We start from the raw sequence: 23,963 nt of genomic DNA, 5'->3' as shown, positions 1-23,963 counted from the left end.
TAAAACTTTTAAAACCCACTCACTATCAAAAGTAAACTTCTCTAAAAACACTCTGAGTCACCCAGTGGAACCAAATCCACTGTGTACCTAAACTTCGTGTCATTTCCAAGTGAGGCAAAGTGAAGTTTACGTTAATTACTTAAAGCCACCATAACCAGCTAAACATTTAATTAGACGAACCTCGTGTACAACGCCTACATCATTGTCTGAAATAAGCCCACCCTAATTCATCACAACAACCAACACTTCATATGAACTCTGCATTCTTCTCCAAACTTGTCCCTCTGCGTGTCTTGAACTCAGGGTGTAATTAAAAGCTGTGCATGTGGGACAAACTGAGGGGAAACTCATTTAGAAGGATCTCAGTCTGGACTGCATCCTTCCCCCGAGATGGTCGTGTTGAGCAATAATGCTTTCCTTAATATCAGCGGTCAATTAGAGCTGACAAGCAAAGGAAAACAATCTGCCAGAAATCAATGATTATGGTATTAAAAGCGGGTTTTGGCAAAACTATAGCTACTTGAGGGGACTTCAGTAAAAGCAAGGCCTTGGATGGTATTGAGTGCTTGCAGAGACAAAACAAAAAAATAAACAAATATAATGCTGGTCTACATACATATGATGCAACTGAGAGACATGAGAGGGCCTCAGAGTATATTCAATACAGTATGCACACACAAACAGGTCAAGAAAGTATACAACATGTGATATACGTACATCTATTCTAACAGCCTCTATCGTATATGCTGCAATACCTTTCTCTGAGGTTTGGTGAACATAGTGAAATGCACAGAAATAAGCGTGTAATGCGTCTCTCTGTCTCTGTGCCCAGTTCCTATTTGACTTCTGTACTATTTCCAAATAATCCTTTAACCAGAAATATACCAATAAATATACTTACAGTTGAGGACAAAAGTTTGCACCCCCCTTTCAGAATCATTAAAAATGTTAATATTTTACCAAAATAAGAAGGATCATACAAAATGCATGTTATTGTTTATGTAGTACTGACCTGAGAAAGAGAAAATAATAGTTGAATTTATATAAATTACCCGGTTCAAAAGTTTACATACACTTGATTCTTAATTCTGTGTTCTTACCTATTACAGAAGTTTTAAACAGTCACTGATGCTCCAGAAGGAAAAACCATGCATTAAGAGCCGGGGTGGAAACTTTTGAACAGAATGGAGAATGTGTACATTTACTTATTTTGCCTAAAAATCATATTTTTTCATTTAGTACTGCCCTTCAGCACTAAAGAAGACAGCTACATGTTTCCTAGAAGACAAAATAAGTTAAATTTACCCAAATCTTCAGCTCTTAACGCATCATGTTTCCTTCTGGAGCATCAGTGAGCGTTTGACCCATCTGTAATAGTTGCATATGAGTCCCTCAGTTGTCCTCAGTGTGAAAAGATAGATCTCAAATTCATACAATCATTGTTAGAAAGGGTTTAAATATACAAAAATGTTGGAAAACCAAAGAATTTGTGGGACCTGAAGGATTTTTCTGAAGAACAGTGGGCAGTTTAACTGTTTAGGACAAACAAGAGACTCATAAACAATTATCACTTCAAAAAAAAGAAAAAAAAAAAAAAAGCTATGGATCATTCAGGTAACAACATAGTATTAAGAATCAAGGGGATGTAAACTTTTTAACTGGGTCGTTTTTATAAATGCAACTATTATTTCTCTTGTGGACTATATGCAAATATCTTTTATGTGAAATATTCAGGTCAGTGCTAAAAAAAACAATATCATACATTTTGTACGATCCCTCTTATTTTGGTACAATAATTAACATTTGTAATGATTCTGAAAGGGGGATGTAAACTTTTGACCTCAACTGTAAGTATATTTCCATTACAAATTATATTCTCAACATTTCAATTCAGTTTAAACTCTAAAAGTATCTTCTCAAACTGCATGAACACCACAATTTGTGTAAAACCTGATGCTCACATTATGCAGCCAAATATTAATATTAAATTTGACTTTGAATCCCAAATTTTCAAAATGGTGTCAGAAATTTGGACATTGCCATAAAACGAAACGAAACGGAATGAAACAAAACACAACACAACAAAACTAAACTAAAAACAAAAACATAAGTTATTAAAAAATAAACATAAATAAATCAACTAAAAACTAAAAATGTATTAACTTATTTATATATTATTAATGCTTGGTAGATTTTGAAACTAATACAAGGTGACTGCTAATCGGCCAAGTAGACAGGGTTATCAGGCCAATGGCAATAATCTCAAAACAACCAAATATTGGCAGATTAATGGGCCTTGTCTATCACCACACTAAATCCTCTTATCGGATTTTGTGTTTCCGTCACCTCATGCCGCCAAAAAACAGAAGTTCTCCATCGTTACCATCTGAAAAAACGCTGGCTTTACCACACATCGCTTTGCATCATTCCAGTTTTGAGAAATCCTGATTTAGCATCAGCTGCGTCTGGATGACAGCAGCATATGGTGCTGTTTTGTAAGGCAGGCTGGTTTTCGAATGGTGAGGATGACAGTGATGTCAGTTCTCTTTGAGGCGAGGGGAAACGTGTAATGTTCTTGAAGGGCCTGTTGGGTTCTGAGCATCTGCTGTGATTCAGTTTCACTATCACTTCCTCAGATCCACTCGGGAATACATAATAGCTCTTAAGCGGCGATATGGGCATACTCACGCACACACACGCTTCAGAGATCAATAGCGCACCTGAAGTGCAAGATGATGAACCGGAAACTCTGGAGTTTCGCATTTTTCCTTTTCTGTGAAATCTGCTTTTGTTCCTGACTATTCAACCGCCAACATGTATTTCTGTGCCTCAGACATCTCCCGAATGATCTGAGGCTTTTCAATCAAGTTCATAGATCTCACCTGGTACATCTGAAGGTGCACGGAAACACTTACGCACATGCGCGTTCATTTCGCATCATTGCAGAAGTGTTCTGTTTCTATAATGCAAAATAAAAGCAACTTATCTTATAAAAACTCCTTACATGAGCACCTGTTCTGAGTCTAAAGTTATTTATTGCCTGTTCACAGCAGACGAACAGATTCAAAGGTCAATGTCGGCCCATCGGCGAAGGAGAGGAGAACGTAGGGGATAAAATGAACTTGTTTTTTATTCATTTCCTACTAATGTGCATACCTGTGATGCATTTACATTATGCACATATAAAGCTTTTTTTGATGTACCATAGCCTAGGCAAGTAAAATTACTTCACAAATGCCAACTAAAATTACTTTCCTGACGTTAATATACAGCACTTGCAGATATTGAGCTCAGGGTAGCATTTACTGTGACCAAAGCTGCTATCAGAAGTAGCTCATGTAAAAAGATTACATTGCAGTGCATCAGATTACATATTTATATAATTCCAACGCAGTCTTTGCTATTCGATTATAGTGCTAAACCATACTGCATTCTCAACTAGTGTTAATTTCGTTATCGAAAACTATGACGAGAAATATTCTTTGACAAGCTTTTTTCCAAGGTGACAATAAGGTCAATAAACAATAACTGTGACTATATCAATGTAATATTGTTGACGATAAAAGACAAGACTAAAATGTATTTTAAAAAATAAAAACCATGTCAAACTCTATTTTCCAAAAAAAAAAAAAAAAAAAAAAAAAAGAAGACAAAATATTATTAACAATACTGTACAGTACATTTTCTGCCCAGTGCTTTGCTTAATTTATGCAATCTGGCAACTTATCATTTAACCATTATATGCAGCATGATGAAAAACGTGAGGGAAAGTTTAGACTAAAACTAAACTAAAATGCTGAAACATTTAGTCAACTAAAACTTGATTAAAAAAACAGGACAAGGTTGACTAAATATGTGACCCCAGACAACAAAACCAGTCATAAGGGTCCATTTTTTGAAAGTGAGATTTATACACCATCTGAAAGCTGAACAAATTAGCTTTCCATTGATCTATGGATTTTTCTTAGCATAGGACAATATTTGGCCAATATTTGGATACAACTGTTTGAAAATCTGGAATCTCAGGTTGCAAAAAAAAAAAAAAATCAAAATATTGAGAAAACTGCCTTTAAAGTTGTCCAAATGAAGTTTTTAGCAATGCATATTACTAAGCAAATATTAAGTTGTGATATATATCTTCATGGAACACGATCTTTACTTAACCTAATAGTTTTTGATAATTTTGACCCATACATTGTATTTTTGTATATATGATAACTAAAAAGTACATTAAATACAGGACACAGGACTAAGACTACTTTAAAAGACTAAGACTAAATTAAAAGTGGCTGACAAAATAATTAACACTATTGCTGATGCTGACTTTTAATTGCACCTATACATTTTGCATCTGAAAGGGAAACTCCTACAAATGCATACACAGTAAGGTCAGCTGCAAACATAATTGTGTGATAGTCAATCCTGACAGTCTTTTTCCAATGTAAAAAGAGGGTTTGTGTTGGGAAGCTAGTAGCTGAAACATGATCAGTAAACATTCAGACGGGTCGGATTTGAATTGGAAGTGCTCTGTTTAACGCACACTCACGCCTACAAGCTCCCTAAATCAACCTTACACACTTCTCACCAGAGATGTTGGTGGTGATCTCAGTGAGAGCTGTTTGGCCGAAGCCTTTGGCGGTGCGCGCCCGAACAGAGATCAGGTAGGTGGTGCCAGGATGCAGGTTGGAGAACATATGGTACGTCTCGTTCCTCAGTTTGGATACTGTGCGCCTCGGGCCTGGAACGTTGATCCCGGGGTCTGATGATTCAATGCTCTGGTAGCTGATCTGTAATTGCACATATTAAAATCATTTAAATGAATCATATTTTTATTTAAACACAGTTGTTTTGAAAGCAAACATGCAATGACTCAGTGTGTGGTAGCGCAGATTAAACAATGCTTTATAAAAGTTTACTAACCCTGACATCCTTATTCGGAGTGGGTTGAAAATGATTCATATATGAAATCAAACATTTATTGTATAAACAATACGTGGTAGCCTACTCACAAATACCAGCGGGAAGCTAGTGGGCATGTTAGACTATCATCCTTACAGCAAAAAAGTACTGTGATGATATCGTATCACAGCATTCATAATCTCTGCTGCTGTCTGCGTTGCCTGCCATCACAAACCTTGAAGCTTTGATTTCTTTTAAACTATTTTCACTGGAAACCTAAAGTTACTCAACATCATCTTGTTTACAGAATATTTGTATGATGTATAAAGCAGTTTTAAGAGCAATGTAGAATCCACACACCAAGTCACTTTAAGTGCATATTTAAAGTCAGTCAAACTAAGATCCATTATCAGAAAGGTTTTTTTTAAAATTGCACAATGACGTAAGGAAGTCTAAAAGGTTCACAACAAAATATTCAAAAATGTCCACAAAAAAGGAGAAATGTTTCAGTGCTTTCAGTGCACTGTAGATTCTGGGTCACCATGTACTCTTGAGTCATTATGTTAGTAAAATGATTCTGGGAACCTTAATTGGATTTTTGTCCTCATGTAACATTAAGAAACATGCGATCTGGTTTGAGGACTCAGCTTTATACTTGATTTGCTTTAGACTTGAATCAACATCAACCCAATAATTGTAAACCAAATCTAATTTGACACATTTGCATAGTTTCAACTGAATGGGGTTGCAAACTGGATTTAAGGAATTGTAAGGAATTTAATTTTTAATTAAATGTAAATTCATGTGAACAATATGCATTTAAAGTAGTAAATATAGGAGTAACATGTCAAAGTCATTTATATGTGCCAAACTTCCTGCTGTCAGCTGGTGGTGCTATGACTATAAGTGGATATTGGGCATGTAAAGCCAAGACTTTGATCAAACATAAGACGTTTGGTGCAGATTGAACATGGTATGTTTGAGTTAGTGTAAAACATGACATATCCTGTTGCCAACAGGTGGCGCTATGATTATAACTGAATATTGGCCTTTAGATGTCTTCAGGCCATTATTCTTACCAAACAAGGGAAGATGGGGCAGATCAGACATTGCAACAACTTCCTTTTACACTGTGAAACATCAAACTTTTTCAGGCCACCACAAACACGCCATTTGACGAACACTCAAGATCTTTGCAATTTAACATCGCAAAGGCCTTTATAGTAGACTGACCAAATATAATGTTGATGTCATTAAATCTCTATGGGGAGTTTGTTAGAGCATAAAACATGCCACTTCCTGTTGCCAGCAGGTGGTGCTATGACTATAAGTGAAAATTGGCATGCGTTCAGGACAGGACTCTTAAACAAATTTGGTGTTGATCTGTTTAAATCTCTACGAGGAGTTCGTTTAAATACAATGCCTGAAAATGGCCAAAACGGCACAAAAGAATATTCAAAATACTTCCTGTTGGGTTTCGAATTTCATATCGGGGGACTTTGTTTTTAGGTATTGGTCTGTTACATGTGTCTACCAAATTTCGTACATGCATGTAAAACAACTCGAAGGATAACTCTGTTGAAATTTTATAGGTGGTGCTATTTAGCCATTTTGCCACAGCCACTTCTGAAACATTTATCAGATGTAAATTTTCTCCACTTTTGCAGTGTGTGCAAAGTTTCATGAGTTTTCAAGCATGTTTAGGCCCTCAAAAATGCGGTTCATTTTGGAGACGAAGAAGAAGAAAACAGAGCAATTCCAACAGGTGCCGCTGGTGCTCGGGCCCTAATAATATATTTTATTTGTGAACTTACGTTTAGCTATTCTTTTTAAAAGTTAACTTTTAACTGTTTTTGAATTTTTTGGATCATCAGTCATCGAAGCTCGGTAAATACTGGTCACAGGCACGGAGTTTTACCTTAAAATTCACCAAACTGATTACTCACTAAAAAGATCATGTTTTTACGTCATTTTAAGTCTTATATTGACGTAACAATATGGTTATATCCAAGTATGTGAGTTGTTTACTTTACTACATTTTTTTTTAAGTTTTATGGCGTCTTCCCATTAACACCATATATTGTTCATTTGGACCGATTTGTGAACGAGCACAAACACAAGAGGCGGGATTTATTGCATGAACCAATCACAGAATCACATAACCAGTCATATCCAATCATATCGCGATGGAGGCATTGCCTCCTCTCTTGTGACTTTCCCCCATTCATTCTCAACTACCCCCCCCACTAAACCCACCGCATGCTTTAGGGGGTCTCTTAAAACTCAAAAGGTAGAATGATAGAACGACATAACGATAGACAGAACGATAGAACAATAGAATGATAGAACGAACGAATAAACAAACAAACAAACGAATGAACGATAGACAGACAGACAGACACAAATTTTATTAGTAAGGATCAAAAAGAACATTTTGGCCCCACTATAACCATTACTGTTCGCAATGGAGTGCATTGACAAACTTCCTGATCACAACAGTGCAGAGCATTAGTGCATTAGCGGCCTAGCATTAACGGAGTACTTAGTGTCATGTGCTTCTGGAACTTAGGAGACATTTGCTGCACCTGTACCTTGCCTCTTTTAAGATATGAGGCATGGATGATAGCGGTGGAAGAAGGTTTGAGAGGAGACGCAGTGCCCTGTGAGTCTTTTGTCGGCGGTGCTCAGAGAAAAGTGGACAATGTACTAATCTGGGAGAAATGAGAGCGAATTCTCCAGACTCTGCCTCTCTCTTATTCTTTCTCTCTTCATCTCTCTGTATGCCTGAGAAGATCAGACTGCTTGAGCCTGAAAGTCTGTCCTTGCTTCCACATTATAGGTCAAGCCTTTAAATCCCCTTTAGAAAACATCCTTGAGGCGACTTTGGTACCTATGGCCCGGGGAGAAAAAGAGACGTGTGTTATCAAGGAGAGATAACTCAGTAAGTGCACATGGTAACGGAGGAGGTGCCTGATGGACAGAGGGGGCATTCAAAAAATGCGTCGATCTCGTTTCGGGCCACAGCCGAGCCGAATGACGGATCCACAAACAAAAGCTCCTTTTCCTCTTGAGGTGAGATGGGTGTTTTGGAGCGTGACAGAAGCGCCGTTCTCACAACTTTTTAGTGACTGACTGAGAGCCTGAATCATGGGCGAGGAGAAAGGTGACACTGAGGCAGGCAGTGTGACCAGAGAGAGAGAAAGGGTGTGAGAATGTTCTGGAACGGAGGAACAGAGAGACAGATGCTGGCTGTGGGAGGCCCACCACCTTTCCATTGAGCAGCTGAATCTGTGTGCATTGAACGGAAGAATGAAGAAACAGTTTAAATGCTTTTATTAGACTGTTAGCTATCCCTCTTTTTGGGACAAAGGCATAAGCGTTCAATTCGCTCCCGTTTTGATCTACTCATCTCAAGAGTACAATTATACAATGATTTTGGTGCACAAAACCACACTGTTAAAAGGATTCTAAGATTCTAAGAAGTAAATAATAAAATAATCAAATATTCTACAATTGTTGGCTTGTTTTTAGTAGTGCAATAGAACAATTTGTAAAGGATATACATCTTTGCAAAGGACTCTGTGTAAATGTATTGTTTTCATATAGCCAATATATTTGTAATAATATAAATAATAGCTAGAAAAACTGAAAACGTCATACAAACTGTGATAGACAGAATGATAGATAGCAAGAGATCAATAGCACCATATATCAATAGCTAGGCAGAACAATACACAGAATGACAGATGCCAGACAGAACGATAGAGAGATAGATGGACAGACAGAGCAATAGAATGACAGATAGACAGAACAGAACAAGAGACAGTATGACAGAGTGATAGGACGATACACAGAACAATCAATAGAATGATCGACAGAACGACCGATAGAACAATAGATGATAGATAGCACGATAGACAGCACAATAGATAGATAGCGTGATGGCACGACAGGTGACAGATAGATAGATAGATAGATAGATAGATAGATAGATAGAACAACAGAACGATAGAATGATATATAGGAAGACAGAACAACAGATGATAGAACAGAAAGATAGAACAGACAGAACGATAGATAGAATAATAGAATGATACAACAATAGAATGATACAATACGTTTTCTGAAATAAAGCTGAGAGAAAATGAACTATAAATTGCCAAAACGGCACAAAAGAATATTCAAAATACTTCCTGTTGGGTTTCGAATTTCATATCGGGGGGACTTTGTTTTTAGGTATTGGTCTGTTACATGTGTCTACCAAATTTCGTACATGTATGTGAAACAACTAGAAGGGTAACTTTGTTGAAATTTTATAGGTGATGCTATCTCGCCATTTTGCCACAGCCACTTCTGAAACATTTACCAGATGTAATTTTTCGCCGCTTTTGCCGCGCGTGCTAAGTTTCATGAGTTTTCAAGCATGTTTAGGCCCTCAAAAATGTGATTCATTTTGAAGAAGAAGAAACTGAGCAATTCCAATAGATGCTGCTGGTGCTCAGGCCCTAATAATATATTTTATTTTTGAACTTACGTTCAGCTATTCTTTTTAAAAGTTAACTTTTAACTATTTAGAATTTTTCGGATCATCAGTCATCAAAGCTCGGTAAACATTGGTCCCAGGCACGGAGTTTTACTTTAAACTTCACCAAACTGATTACTCACTAAAAAGATGATGTTTTCACGTTATTTTAAGAAGTACAAAGAAAAATCAATAGAACGATCGACAGAACGACCGATAGAACAATAGATGATAGATAGACAGATAGCACAATAGACAGATAGCATGATAGCACGATAGATAGATAGATAGATAGATAGATAGATAGATAGATAGATAGATAGATAGATAGATAGATAGAACAACAGAACGATAGAATGATATATAGGAAGACAGAACGATAGATGATAGAACAGAAAAATAGAACAGACAGAACGATAGATAGAATAATAGAATGATACAACAATAGAATGATACAATAAATGTAACTATAAATTGCATGAAAAATGTTAAAGTCCCCCTGTAGTCAAAATTTGTATCCCTTAAAACTGATCTTCGATCATCAAAATGACATATTTAAATGTAATTTAAAATAATTTTCTCATGCCTTAAAACAGCTTGAATGTAACTCTAACCCCCTCGCCTCCTTTACTATACGCGGATCTATGAATATGTAAATTAGCCCGGCCCCCAGTAGTCACACCAGCCAGAGCCCCCCGATCCACTGTAGTAAACACGATATAATAGCGAAACACAGATAATGACTGATACAACTATTTTCAGTAGCGGACAACTACAGTGGATACTGTAACATTTGTTAAAGTTACTTACTTGGCGATGTTGTGCCCTCAAAATGCCTTGAACGCTCGATTGCAGCCTAGTTTTTGATTCCAGTTCGTGACCGCGAGCATATGCGAGTGAAGTGCAGACGGCAATGAGGGAGAGGTGCGTCTGACTCCGGGCTACTTTTACACTGTTACCGCGGGTTATTTTTCAAGTTAGTGGTTAGCGCCTAGCAGTTGTGTTCTATTAAATGCTCTATGTAATATCTGGTTTTGTGCTGATAATCCTATAACTATATTTTGCATGCTAATGATAGGAATCTATCCTTTGACGTGATTGGTTACTTAAGTTTGTGACGTAGCAAAAAAAGGGCTGTTTCAAGCCGCATTTCTGGGACAGCCTTGGGAAACTACAGTTTTAAGGAGAAAATATTCAGCAATGGTGTTGATTAATGGACTGGCACATGGTTTGTCTAAAAGCATATTAAAAACACCACATAGACAAATAAACAACATAAAAATCTTGATTTTCACTACAGGGGGACTTTAACATTTCAAATGAGAAATGTTTAAAGGCACTACAACTACAGTGAAATGAAAATAAATTAAAGCTAAATATGAATACTAGATAGATACATAGATAGATAGATTATTATTTACATAATTGTGGCTAAATCAGTGATTCCTTTATGGGTTGTATGTAACACTACCTTAGTAATGACTTCTTGACATCATCATAAATTGTTCCAGACGCTTCTACAGCAGCCACATTCATAAAATACTGTGGTGTATTGGTTAAGGCTCAGTGCTTGAGGGTTGCTGATTCAATCCCTTTGAGAACTGAGCCAGGAGCAATTATCATTGTGTCCTCGAGCAAAGCAATTAATCCCAGGTAGCTCTGAGACAACAGTCCCAAATCATTACTATGGCTGTTTTGTGATGACATCATGGCAACTATTCAAATAAAGCAAGATTCTAAAATGGCAAAAAGTGTAGGAGACAGCATATAGGACTTCAGATAGAGACATATTTCTGTCATTTACTAACAGATGGCTGGTGCAGTAGGGACCAATTAGAGGCAGGGCTGGCCTTGGTGGCTCTCGTGTCTCTGGCAGCATTCAGAGTTCCAGGTCCAAATCATGACTTCATACATACTTTCTGCCTGTCACTAACTTGAGTTGAGAAAGAACAACAACAACACCTCAGCACTTCTGGCCCACTAGACTGAAACTCTGAATTTTACAGAGGTGGAAAACACTTGCGTTCCAAGGTCTTCCTAATACGGCACACTGTCAGTCAGGTCTGTGTGCACACGCATGCTAGGGATCATATGTTAGCAGCACGTTCATAAATAATTTAAGCTGGCAGTCCAATTTTAACACACAGTGGGAAGTTTTGTCTTTCAAGGATTGTGGATCATCGATATTTCACCTGGTAAAAACGCTGACTCGTCAAAGCCAATCTCTGCAGATTCAGACAGCGTGAGAGAAATGGATACGAATGCGGTAAAGAGCAGGAAAACACATACCTCGTACTGCGTGATGAGGCCGTTGGGTTCTACCGGCTCCTCCCACTTTAGAAAGATCATATCTTCCAGTGGCGTGAAGGTAAGAGACTCGGGAGCAATGCCTCCGGGAACTGTGAGAAGCCAAAGAAGCCACTGGTTATGAATGAAGAATCGGAAAGATCCTACACTGTCAGCCTCATAATTTCACTAGGATTTACTCAGAGTGAGAGGGTTAATCGCTTAAAGTCCCCCCCAAAGGTCAACTCTAATATCCTCATTACAGCCACTGTCATTATGAAAGTCTTAAGCAGGCCTTTTATGTTATGAACGTATTACAGACTCGTTCATTATAACTAATATAAGTGATCCAGTACTGTTGTCAGGTCATTTGAATATGTGATATGGAATCAAAGAACTAAAGAGCTGGGAATGTGGGCTCCAGTTTTGATGGAATGTGGCAGTCTGGGAATCCTGCTAAAAAAAATAGTGTATCACGCATTTTGAATGTTGGTTTATTTGTTCCAAACTTAAGGAAAGAGTTCACTCAGAAACGAAAGTTCTGTCATCATTTACTCACCCTAATGTTGTTCCAATACATATGATTTTTTTATTTTCTGACACAAATGTTCCATACAATGTTGTTATTTTTAACTAAAACTAAAGCTATTAAAATCATTTTTTTTTAAATAAAGCTGAGATGAAATGAACTATAAATTGCATGAAAAATGTTAACATTTTTAATGAGAAATGTTTAAAGTCACTACAACTAAAAGTGAAATGAAAATAAATTAAAGCTAAATATAAATACTTAGATAGACAGAACAACAGAGCGATAGAATGATAGACAGAATAGAACGATAGCTAGAACGATAGATAGAACGATAGATAGAACGATAGATAGACACAATGACAGAATGATAGAATTACAGAACGATACAACAATAGAACGACAGATGACAGAACAGAACGACAGATAGATAGAACGATAGATAGAATGACAGAACGATAGAATGATAGAACGATACAACAGAACGATAGATGACAGAACAACAGATAGAATGACAGATAGAACGATAGATAGATGGAACAACAGAAAGATAGACAGAACGATAGATAGAACGATAGACATAACGACAGATAGAACGATGGATAGATAGATAGACTGATGATAGAACGACAGAATGAGAGAACGATACAAAAGAACGATAGACGACAGAACGATAGATCAATAGATAGATGCAACAACAGAAAGACAGATAGATAGATAGACAGAACAACAGAACGATAGAACGATAGATAGATAGATAGATAGGTAGATAGATAGGTAGATAGGTAGATAGATAGATGAAACAACAGAACGATAGATAGAATGATAGATAGAACGATAGAACGATAGAATGATAGATAGATAGATAGATAGATAGAACGACAGAATGACAGAACGATAGAATGAGAGAACGATACAAAAGAACGACAGATAGATAGAACGATAGATCAATAGATAGATGGAACAACAGAACGATAGACAGAACGATAGACAGAATGATAGACAGAATGATAGATAGATAGATAGATAGATAGATAGATAGATAGATAGATAGATAGATAGATAGATAGATAGATAGATAGACAGATAGAATGAAACACTAGATGTTCTCTCTCTTTCCCCTAATATTGGTTAAACTAGCAAACCTGTGTCAAGAGTGGATTAATTGACCGTCAACAGTGTTACCCAAGTATTATTGCTGCAAATTTTAGACAATTTAATTAAACTGATGTTTTGTTTATGAAAATACAATTCTAAACATTACATATGCTTAGTAGTTCTAGGCCTCCATGTTGAGTATAGGCCCAAAACACTAAAAATGTCAACTAAGTTACCGACCAACTGTGGACATGGTGGACAGTAGCAAACATAGATGGTATTTTATGCACTTCACACAATATAGATTGTTTTAAAGCAGCTATGCAAGGTAATGTTTGGGTTTTTCGGAAAGAGGAAAACTTTTTTCGTCACATTTTAAATTCTAAATGTATCCCTAATTATAGAATGACTCATATGCTTTCAATGTATAGAACAGACTTCACAGGTTTGGAACAACATTAGGATGAAAAAAATGAGAACACAACTCACATTTTTATGTAACTAGCTTAAACACATTCACCAGAAAGGCTAAGCCGCTTAATTAGCTTCATCAGTCAGGTTTGCAAATGAACATCAGAGTTACACTGATCAATCAAGCACACTGGCATGAAACCAGCTTTAACCAGCCTGAAGCAGCATGGAAAGTCATGCTGGACTTCTCAGCAGGAAATACAAAGCCTGTGTGACAGAAAGAAAGGGCAACACTCGCAACTGATGACATGGCTTTTTTTGGCTGATTAATATTAACACGGGTTCATTAACAGCCATAAAGGCTGGCAGAAAGAATGAGGCGGAAGTGGAAATGGTGCTAGAGAGACAGATGATGCTCTGAGCTCTCACACACTGCAGCAGTAACACATCAGCAGATGTTTTTACAGCCATTTGTGCTCTGTCACTGAGCCATCCTTGTTAGCCCTCGGGTATGTGCACAGCGTGTGTGCGCGGGGTGATAGTTGGTGAGGCAGAGATAGCCAGTGGCGAAAATAACACGCTCACTCAGACTGAGTCAAAATCGCTGACTCAATCACTTTTTTTTTTTTGTGACAGGCCATGAAAGAAAAGAATTGCTGATTGAAGCTTCAGAGGACTGTTGATAATTGAGCACTCTCTTTCCTCCCTCTCTTTTTCTCTCTCACTTCCTGTCTGGGTGAAACGCTAGTGTTTCAACTTTTTTTTCCAGAAAATTATTTTGTCCTTTAGCCAGAATTTTTACAGCCTGTGCTGGCTGGACCGAGCACAGAAACTGGCATAAAAATCTTCCCTGACCTGCTCATCCTCAGCTCCCTGGAGAGAATGATTAAAAATTAATTTCAGATCCATTTGGGAACATCTGTGTCTTTATGATTGCGATGTTGAACAGATCTAAGAGAAACATTTTTATCCAGAGGACTCCACAAGTAAATACTACAGCCCTATAGGAACAATTTAACAACTTCGTCAACTATATCTATTTCTTTCTTTATGTATTAATTCTTCTTTCCTTTCTTTTGGTTTTCATCTATCCATCCTACTTTTTCATTCAGTAATTAATTGGTCTTTTATCATCCATCCACCCATCTATTCATTCATCTATTCTTTCTTTCGTTCCATTTATCAGTTATACATTCACCCTCTATATATTTTTCCTTCTATACTTTTTATCACCCATCACTCACTATCCATACTTTTCTTTCTTGTTGTTTTCAACCATAGAATGGTTTTGCAAAGCAAATCTGATTTTTGAGTTAAGTGAGGACTTGAAATATAAATGATGGTATCATCTGCATAAAGATGAACAGAAGAGTGTGAAAAAACTAAGGGAAGCCCTGTAATAAAAAGAGAAAAAAGAAGAGGACCCAATACTGAGCCCTGTGGTCCACCGCATCTTTCTTGAGTAAATAAATCAGATTGTATCTTAGGTAAATAAATCAGATATATATCCATCAATGCATCATCCATCCTTCTATCCATCTGTCCATCCTTCTATCCATCTGTCCATTTTTCCATCCATCCATCCATCCATCTACCTGATTTCTGTTTTCACTTTACTTTTAGTTTAAATACAAGTAATTTTGTTTTATCTTTCATTTTTATCTATCTATCTATCTATCTATCTATCTATCTATCTATCTATCTATCTATCTATCATTCTGTCATTCTACCGTTCTATTATTCTATCTATCATTGTCATTCTATCTATCTATCTATCTATCATTCTGTCATTCCATCTATTGTTCTATCGTTTCATCTTTCCATTGTTCTATCTATCTATCTATCTATCTATCTATCCATCCATCTTTGCAAACACCTTAAGTTTACTCTAATTGGTAAATGTTTGCTTATTTTTGAAAAATAGGCTTTAAATCACTATCTTTGTCTCATTGTGAAGCTTTGTTTCTCAAAATGTTGAACATGTGAGCTCTCAAATGGATAGGACTTGGGAAATTTGGCCTATTGCCATTTGTAAATGTAAAGTTTAATTCTGAATTCTGGTCTATCATTTTACTTATTAGTAGCTGTCTGTAGTAGTATTATCACATTTTGTCATACAATACGTCATTCATGAAACATGTGCACTTCCCCACTCTTGAAACCCAGCCATCACTGTAACAGAAGTACAACAAATGACATATCCAGATTAATATTAACTGAAAGCTCTGCTACTCACTGTCCTCCTCAGTCTGAAACATGACCTCCTTCCCTTCCTTCTTGCCCTCGGTGTTGGCGAGCGCCAGGCGTATTTGGATGGTGTGAAAAGGAGGCAGATCTCTGAGGGTGAAGCGTGAAGTGTTGTGCTCCACAGCCAGACATTCTCTCACCGTGGTGTTGTGACCGCCGCCGCCCCCTGCGGTTGTGTAGCGGTAGCACAAGGAGACCGAATACGTGTGGCAGCGGGTCAGGTTGAAGGCCGGCGTCTCCCACTGCAAGGTCAGCTGCCGGGACTGGATCTCCGAGGCTCTAAGACCACGCAGTGCCCGCATGGGCTCTATTGGAATAGAAAACGGTGAAACATTTTGTCAACACAAGCCAAAAATGCAGGGAATCTACACGGGGACATCACCAGGTCACAAGACTTCTCGCCTACCCCACCCACCACAGGTAGGAGGCACCACCACGGTCAAAAAGGTTGACGGACCACCTGCTAATGAGGACACAACTCATGCCAAATTACGTTAATTAATTCCACAGGCTGCAGGTTGTACTCTCTCTCCCGCCATTTGCCACCTCCGCGTCGCTAAGCAAATCGAGTATCTGCCTGCACCTCGTCCAGAGGCCACGAGCCCCGTTCAAGGACACTGGCTTCTGCCAGTTACCGTTAGTGCAAAGTCGTTGCATTAGGCTGACTATTTTTGGCATAACTCACATCTGTGTTCATACTTTCTTATTTACCGGGGGCAGAAAGATCAACGACCACCTTTGGTGTATGTGATATAAAGAGACAGAGGAAGCTACTGTCTGTAGGGCACACAGCAACCTTAGTGTTTCTCACAGTGAGGCAAAGGCAGCAGGGAGGGTGAACCAAGGACATCCAGGCTCACCATCAATGAGTGCATTTGTCACGGTCCATTATTAAGACAATCAATGCATTTTTGTCAAATATATCATCACATAATGTATTGTATTTCTTTGTTCTTTTAATGGGACCTGATGACTAATGGACCCAAGTGGGAAGGGACAACAAAGGCGATGTGAAGTGTGCACTTCCTGTGAAAAGTATGAGGTCACAGCTCAAGGTCTTTATTGTTCCTCTCGAACCGATGCTCGGAAGACATGCTCTTACGAATTCGGATTACTACTAAAGGTAAGGTGAGGTAGCTAATGCACCAAGACCATAAGGACAGCGAATTAGAGGAAATGTATTTCGTCTCAAAGTCCTCCGAGGAGAACACGCATGGATCGCAGAATACTAATTCAGCACTTCTGCTGCAGAAACGCACTTGTAACATTAAGCTCCGTTAATCCTGAAATATCTCACACATCAGAGAGCTTTCGCCACATCTCTACACATTTCCTTAAGGTCTATATTTAGATTTACATTTCGTTGCATTTGTAGATTTACATTTAGATTAACTTCCAGCGCGATTGGATTTCTTATCAAGAGAAGCACTTAGTGGACCTGAAAATGACATGAATGAAAGATAGTTGTTTCTTAAAATACACATTGAATGTCAAAAGGTCCCATTTGCCTCCGCAGGAAATACGACCAAAATAGAGTGTTGATCGTCTTAATGGAACTATTGATTGTTAGTTAAAAGCAACCTAATGGGATGCTGTTGGCTTGTGCCGTCTTTAAAACAATCCAAGAGCCTACACAGTGCTCTTTGAGGAGCTCAAAAGGGCCTTTTGTGTCACCCTACTTCCCTTAACCTAGTTCGAAGGCTTTGTCTGGATGCCAAGAGCAGCGCTTCGAGCGCCCACTCCTTGGCTCCCGTTTGAGATGGGACCGAACCCAGAGAGAGCAGCCAGGGGGCCTGGGGCGGCATGTTAATTCCTCACGGGCAGCTGGAAGTCCAAACAAGACCAGTTTCTGTCCCATTACTCTAAATAATGTTGATACACGAGGTAGTCCGGAGAGAACTAAGGTTATACAGTGAACTAATGGGCGTGAAGATCTGGTCGTTGGTCTGTGAAACGAAAAAGGATGAGAAACATAATTCTAGGATGTTTGGGGTAAAACTGTTTATACTGAGATGGATGGGAGTGGGTTTAATCAAATGCACATACAAGCATTCGTATCTGACTCAAATCTAAATTATGGGAACATAAATGATGAAAGAATAAGCTGCTATATGTTACTCTTTTAAAGAGATTTATTAAAGAGGCAGTTTAACCAGCAATGATTTGCATCACTTGCACAATCTTAAAATATTTTGAAATATTACATCAATTTAAAATAACTGCGTTCTATTTTAATATGTTTTGGAATGGAATTTATTCCAGTAACGGCAAGCTAAAATTTCAGCGACCATTCTTTTAGTCTTCAGGGTCACATGATCCTTCAGATCCTTCTAATACATTGATCACTGATCACTACTTTTATTGTACAGGAACAAAATCACCTTTTTTCCATGCAAGAAAGGAAGTCAAACAGTGAGTGAGTAAATGATTAAAAAATATGCATTTTTGACTTTCTTCTGCAAAGCACAAAAGATGATGCTTTGAGAATGTTTTAACTGTTTTTGTCCACACAAAAGTCAAAAGGTTTCAAAACAACACTGGACCCTATTGATTTCTATTGTATGTGTTACCAGTGCTTGAAGTGGAAAAAAAAAAAAAAAAAAAAGTGCCGGTACTCCCCCTCACCATTACAAAAAAATACATAGCCTAGGTACAAGTCCTGGCATGACTGTTACTACTATATAGATCCACAAAGTAAAATAAAATAAAATAAAAATGTATAATTAAATTCAATTAAATATAAAAGTAAAATAAAATAATAAAATAAAATAGTTAAAGTAAATAAAGTAAGGTTAAATAAAATAGTCAGATAAAATAACAAAATAAAATGAAATCAACAAAAAAAAAGTTGTTTCAACTTAAAGTAAGTGTTTATGCTGCCTTAAAATTTTAAGTTTACTCAACTTAAATATCCGCATTTTTAATGTAGTACAACTTAACATCTCATGTTGACTAAACTTAAAATTTTAAGGCAGCACGAACACCTACTTTCCAGGGGTTTACCGGTTTAAAATTAGGTGAACGCAAAACCCTGCTTTTTTTATTTTTAAGGTATTATTTTCATTATAATGTACTGATTCGAGAGCCCCGTCTCATAAAAATGCATATTAAATTTGTTTTTCTGGGTGCACTGTACCTTTAAGTCATTACAATCCGGAGTATAACTCATGCTGATGAACACCTAAAGAGACCCAGCAGCAGGTGGAGGTCCATCTGTGAACCAGTCTGTGGCAGAAGTACAATGTTTGTCCCATTCTTCCATCTTTTTCCCCCCTTTCTAATCTCTCTCTCCTCCGAGGAACATTCCTTCACATCAAGACCTGCTCCTAATCACAACAACGCCTCATCAAGCACACCTGGCTGTGTTCGGTGAAATGTCCACCAGTTCCCTGGCTGTGCCTACAGGACTGTGCCTGCTTTCATCATTTTTATGTAGGTCACTACCTAGAGCCGCGCACCAGGATGCAATCTTCAGCTGCAGCCAGAAACTACCTTGTCATCTCATCATTCATTTTACTTTCCTCCATTTTTTCGAGGAGAAGTCACCCAAGGTCCTGGAAGTATCTCACATTCTCGCAGTAAAACAAAAAAAATGAAAATAAGCTGCTAAGAGAGAGAAATCATAAGGTACACAAACAAACAAATAAACTAATAAGATCTTGTTGGATACCAGAAAGGGATTTATCAACAGGGAAGATTGTCAGCATCAGGTCTGCGTACAGGAGGTAATGGCATCCCCGGATGGAGGCCATTTTGAGCGGCTCATATGGAGCCAGAGAAGATGATTACAGTCACCTGTGTAATGGAGGAGGTGGATTCACCCTGCTGGATGAAGACAGATGAGCTGATACTGCTCTCTATCCAAAACGAAAAAAAAATCTGGGAGAAAATATGACCAGAGGGGGTTTGCAGTATTTAGGGGTGCTGTATAATTTTCAAGCAACCCTGCCTAAAGATGAAAAAAGGACAAAATACTGAAGAACATATATTTCAAAAATGAATTGGCCCTACAATAAAAGTCAAGAACAACATTGGGTCCAACTTACTTTTTCTAAAAAAAAAAAAAAAAACTTAATAAAATAAAGTAAAAAAAAAACTTAATAAAATAAAGTAAAAAAAATAATAACAATAAAATAAAATATAATAAAACAAAATAAAGTAAAATAAAGTAAAATAAAATAATAAAGTATAATAAAATAAAATAAAAAATAATATAAAATAAAGTAAAATAAAAAAAATTAAATAATAAAAAAAAAATAAATAAATAAAAAAATAAATGCCTTGCCTTTTTTGTTTGTTCCACAAAAGGAAAAATATTGAAAATAATGAAGAAAATATATTTTAAAAATGTATTGTCCCTATAATAAAAGTCAAGAACAACATTGGGTCCAACTTATTTTTTTCTAAAAACAAAATAAAATGAAGTAAAATAAAATAAAATAAAATAAAAGTAAAATTCAATTCAATTAAATATAAAAGTAAAAAAAAATAACAAAATAAAGTTAAAGTAAATAAAGTAAAGTTAAATAAAATAATCAGATAAAATAACAGAATAAAATAAAATAAAAAAGTAAAATAAAGTAAAATAAATTTAGTTTAAATTAACTTAAAAAATAAAATAAAATAAAATAATAAAAAAAATAAATGCCTTGCCTTCTTGTTTGTTCCACAGAAGGAAAAATATTGAAAATATTGAAGAACATATATTTTAAAAATGTATTGTCCCTATAATAAGAGTCAAGAACAACATTGGGTCCAACTTACTTTTTCTAAAAATGAAATGAAATGAAATGAAATGAAATGAAATGAAATAAAATTAAAAAGTAAAATAAAAAAAAAAGAATAAAATAAAATAAAATAAAATAAAATAAAATAAAATAAAAATAAATACCTTGACTTCTTTCTTTTTTGTTCCACAGAAAGAAAAATATTGAAAATATTGAAGAACATATATTTTATATAAATGTGTTGTCCCTATAGAATATAAAACTGTATTGTCCCTATAATAAAAGTCAAGAACAACATTGGGTCCAACTTACTTTTTAAATAAAATAAAAAGTAAAAGTAAAGTAAAGTAAAGTAAAGTAAATACAAAATAAATGCCTTGCCTTCTTTTTTTGTTCCACAGAAGGAAAAATAAGTGATTCAGGTATGAAATGACATGAGGGTGAGCAAACGATGACAGATTGTCCATTATGGATGAACGTAAATGAAACAAACTTGAGAGCTCCATTAAGTCTCTTGAGCAGACCTCTGAACAATAAAATGTCACTCCCTTGATAGATGAAGCTAATGCATTCAGTAAAAAACCATAAATCCATCAGATTCAGTAAAAGATTACATTTGGAATAAAAACTACTGCAGATGATGCTACATAACAGACATCTCGTCCTGTAGCAGCAGCTGAGCCAATTTTTTTTTTTTTTTTGGTGACAGAGCTCTCTGGAGGCTAATCTGAATATTGAGTCACATGACTGTAAACGCTAACCCCCTTTCAAGCGTGATTAATAAGTCATCACAGCGAACGTAGGAGCGTACGCGTGTGAGCGAGCTCTGTCAAACAAATCAAAACTTCATAGCCTCTGACACAACATGGCGTTCCCACTAGCACACTTCTCCAAGCACTCAATTATATCTTCGACTTCTATTCAGTTGACGGCAGAATACACAGGAGATTTGAGCACGAGCCGAGTATGGAAAACCTCATTTTACTTCCAATCCCACTGATGTGCTTCTATTGAGTCAAAATTACATCTTCAACAGTTCAGCAAATATGACAGCAGCTTAAACAGCCCCAATATTCATGTGCAGCGAGGCACCACTGGGAATATGATGCAAATACTCCATTTAAAGAAGAATTTCAATCTAGACTTAATGTGGAAGAGGAAATGGAAACAGTGGGAAATATTTAGCGTGAACGTCTGCTCCTCATTTTCTCCGCCTTTCTTTTAGAGACAAAAGCCGTTTAAGACAAAAAAGTGACTCGTGGACGGACCGTTCTCGCTCCGACTCTCTCGTCTTATCTCCAGATGTCTTTTCTCCCCGCTATGTCATTCTAAAGCCTCCCGTGTTGTCATGCTCCCCGCTCTCCCTCTTTTTCACCTGGCTGCCTCTCTTCGTCACGCTTGCTGATGAATGGTAGGTGTCTCAGGAACATAGGAATGATTGTAATTGTCATTTAAAAAGGCAGGCAGTGATTTGTGTGATAGCATGTGTGTTTGGAAGAGGATGTGATGTAAAGTGACCATTACCATGTTGACCGGGTCCGGGTCGAATCCTCAACCTGCATTTTCCCTCTCGTTTTCACTCAGATAAAAACAGGATCAATCTTCCTAATCACAGCCTTTCCAGTTCTGAAACAGCTGGACGTGGCGGAGACTCTCATTTGCAGGTAGAACCATGCATTACCGCACCCCTCGCTGTTTGTTTTGACAGGCACAAGAAGGCGCCGCAGGAGAGATGCCCGCAGTTTCGGTTCAGAAATTTCAATTAATCGTCCACTTTTTCAAAAATTGAGTCAGATATGTTTTATGAACCAGCATTAAAACCATGACCAAACTCACTGCTGTTCATTAACGGTGTTTTTTTTAATGGTTGATGTTTCACATTTTTGTACTCTTGGTAGAATATGACAAGAAATGTTTAAAGGGATAGTTCAACCAAAGATGAAAATTCTGTCATTAATTACACACCCTCATGTCGTAGTTTATCTTCGTTCATCTTCGCATCATCTACACAAATTAAGATATTTTTGATAAAATCCAAGAGCTTTCTGAACCTGCATAGACAGCAATGCAACTGACACGTTCAAGGCCCAGAAAGGTAGTTAAGGACATTATTAAACTAGTCCAAAATAACAACTTTATTTAACAATTTCTTCTGTTCTGTGTCAGTCTTCGTCATACGTTTTGTTTTCCTTGCGCACAAAAATTATTCTTGTAGCTTCATAACATCACCGTTGTCACATGGACTATTTTAACTGATGTCTTTACTACCTTTCTGGGCCTTGAATATCTGTCTATTCAGGGTTAGAAAGCTCTTGGATTTCATCAAAAATATCTTAATTTGTGTTCCAAAGATGAATGAAGGTCTTATGGGTTTACAAGTTAGTCATACAAGTTATATTAAGGCTGTCAGTCGAATACAATTTTTAATCTAATTAATTACATGATGTTTCGATTAATTAATCTAATACGATGAAAGTCATTGGTAACCAAAACAGCTTTGTCACCAACAGTCTTCAAAGTACCTTCTTTTATGTTCCAGAGAAGAAAGGTTTGAAACGACATGTGGGTGAGTACATGACAGAATTTTTTTTTTTTAGTGAACTATCCCTTTATAATGTTTTCATTATTATTATTATTATTAATTTTTTTTTTTTTTTTCTACTCTAAATAAGAAACTAAATCTGACAGGTGGTGGTAAATGTCTTTATGAGTCATTTATTTATTCATTCGATCCGTTCAAATGGCTAATTCATTCAGGAACGAAGTAAACGGCTCTTTTTATGAATGGGCTTTTGAATCATTGATTCACACGATTCGTTCAAAACACGGATTCATTCAGAAACTAAACACTGCTGTTTTGCTCTGAGATGCCCAACAATTCTGTTATGGCTTTAAAGGTAATATTTTCTCTGCACAATTGAGCAAAAATATAACAAAAAAATATAACACAATATTAACTTTTTATTAACTGAACTGTTGTATAAAATCACCTTTAAGCTCGTGAAAGTTTGGGACAAAGGCCCCGTTTACACGAAGGGAAGACGCAGATATTTCCCTGCGATTTGGCCTCTCATTTACACGAAAACCCCGTTTTTATCACAGAAAACGATTATTTCTAAAAACTCCAGCCAAAGTGGAGATTTCTGATAACGCCGGTTATGTGTTGCCATGTCAACTGGGAGAAACGGGGTTTTAGGTTCTCAAACGTCACATTATGCGCCAGAAAATGCTTAACGTCATGTGA

General features: G+C 36.8%; 1 protein-coding gene across 14 annotated transcripts in view; it reads right to left on the bottom strand.

The window, feature by feature from the left end:
* The window catches only part of ptprub (protein tyrosine phosphatase receptor type Ub), a 288,224-nt gene that overhangs the window by 73,447 nt on the left and 190,814 nt on the right, over window positions 1-23,963 (bottom strand). For all 14 annotated transcript variants that reach the window (XM_051132192.1, XM_051132194.1, XM_051132191.1 and 11 more), the window contains exons 8-10: window positions 15,982-16,299; window positions 11,711-11,820; window positions 4,586-4,787 (exon numbers count right to left, since the gene is read on the bottom strand). In XM_051132192.1, coding sequence (XP_050988149.1) covers window positions 4,586-4,787; window positions 11,711-11,820; window positions 15,982-16,299 — 630 coding nt within the window. The remainder of the gene's footprint in view (window positions 1-4,585; window positions 4,788-11,710; window positions 11,821-15,981; window positions 16,300-23,963) is intronic.

Source organism: Labeo rohita, chromosome 16 (genome assembly GCF_022985175.1).
Source record: "Labeo rohita strain BAU-BD-2019 chromosome 16, IGBB_LRoh.1.0, whole genome shotgun sequence".
Taxonomy (NCBI): domain Eukaryota; kingdom Metazoa; phylum Chordata; class Actinopteri; order Cypriniformes; family Cyprinidae; genus Labeo; species Labeo rohita.
Note: the sequence above shows the minus strand (reverse complement) of the source record. Positions and strands in the feature narration are given on the sequence as shown.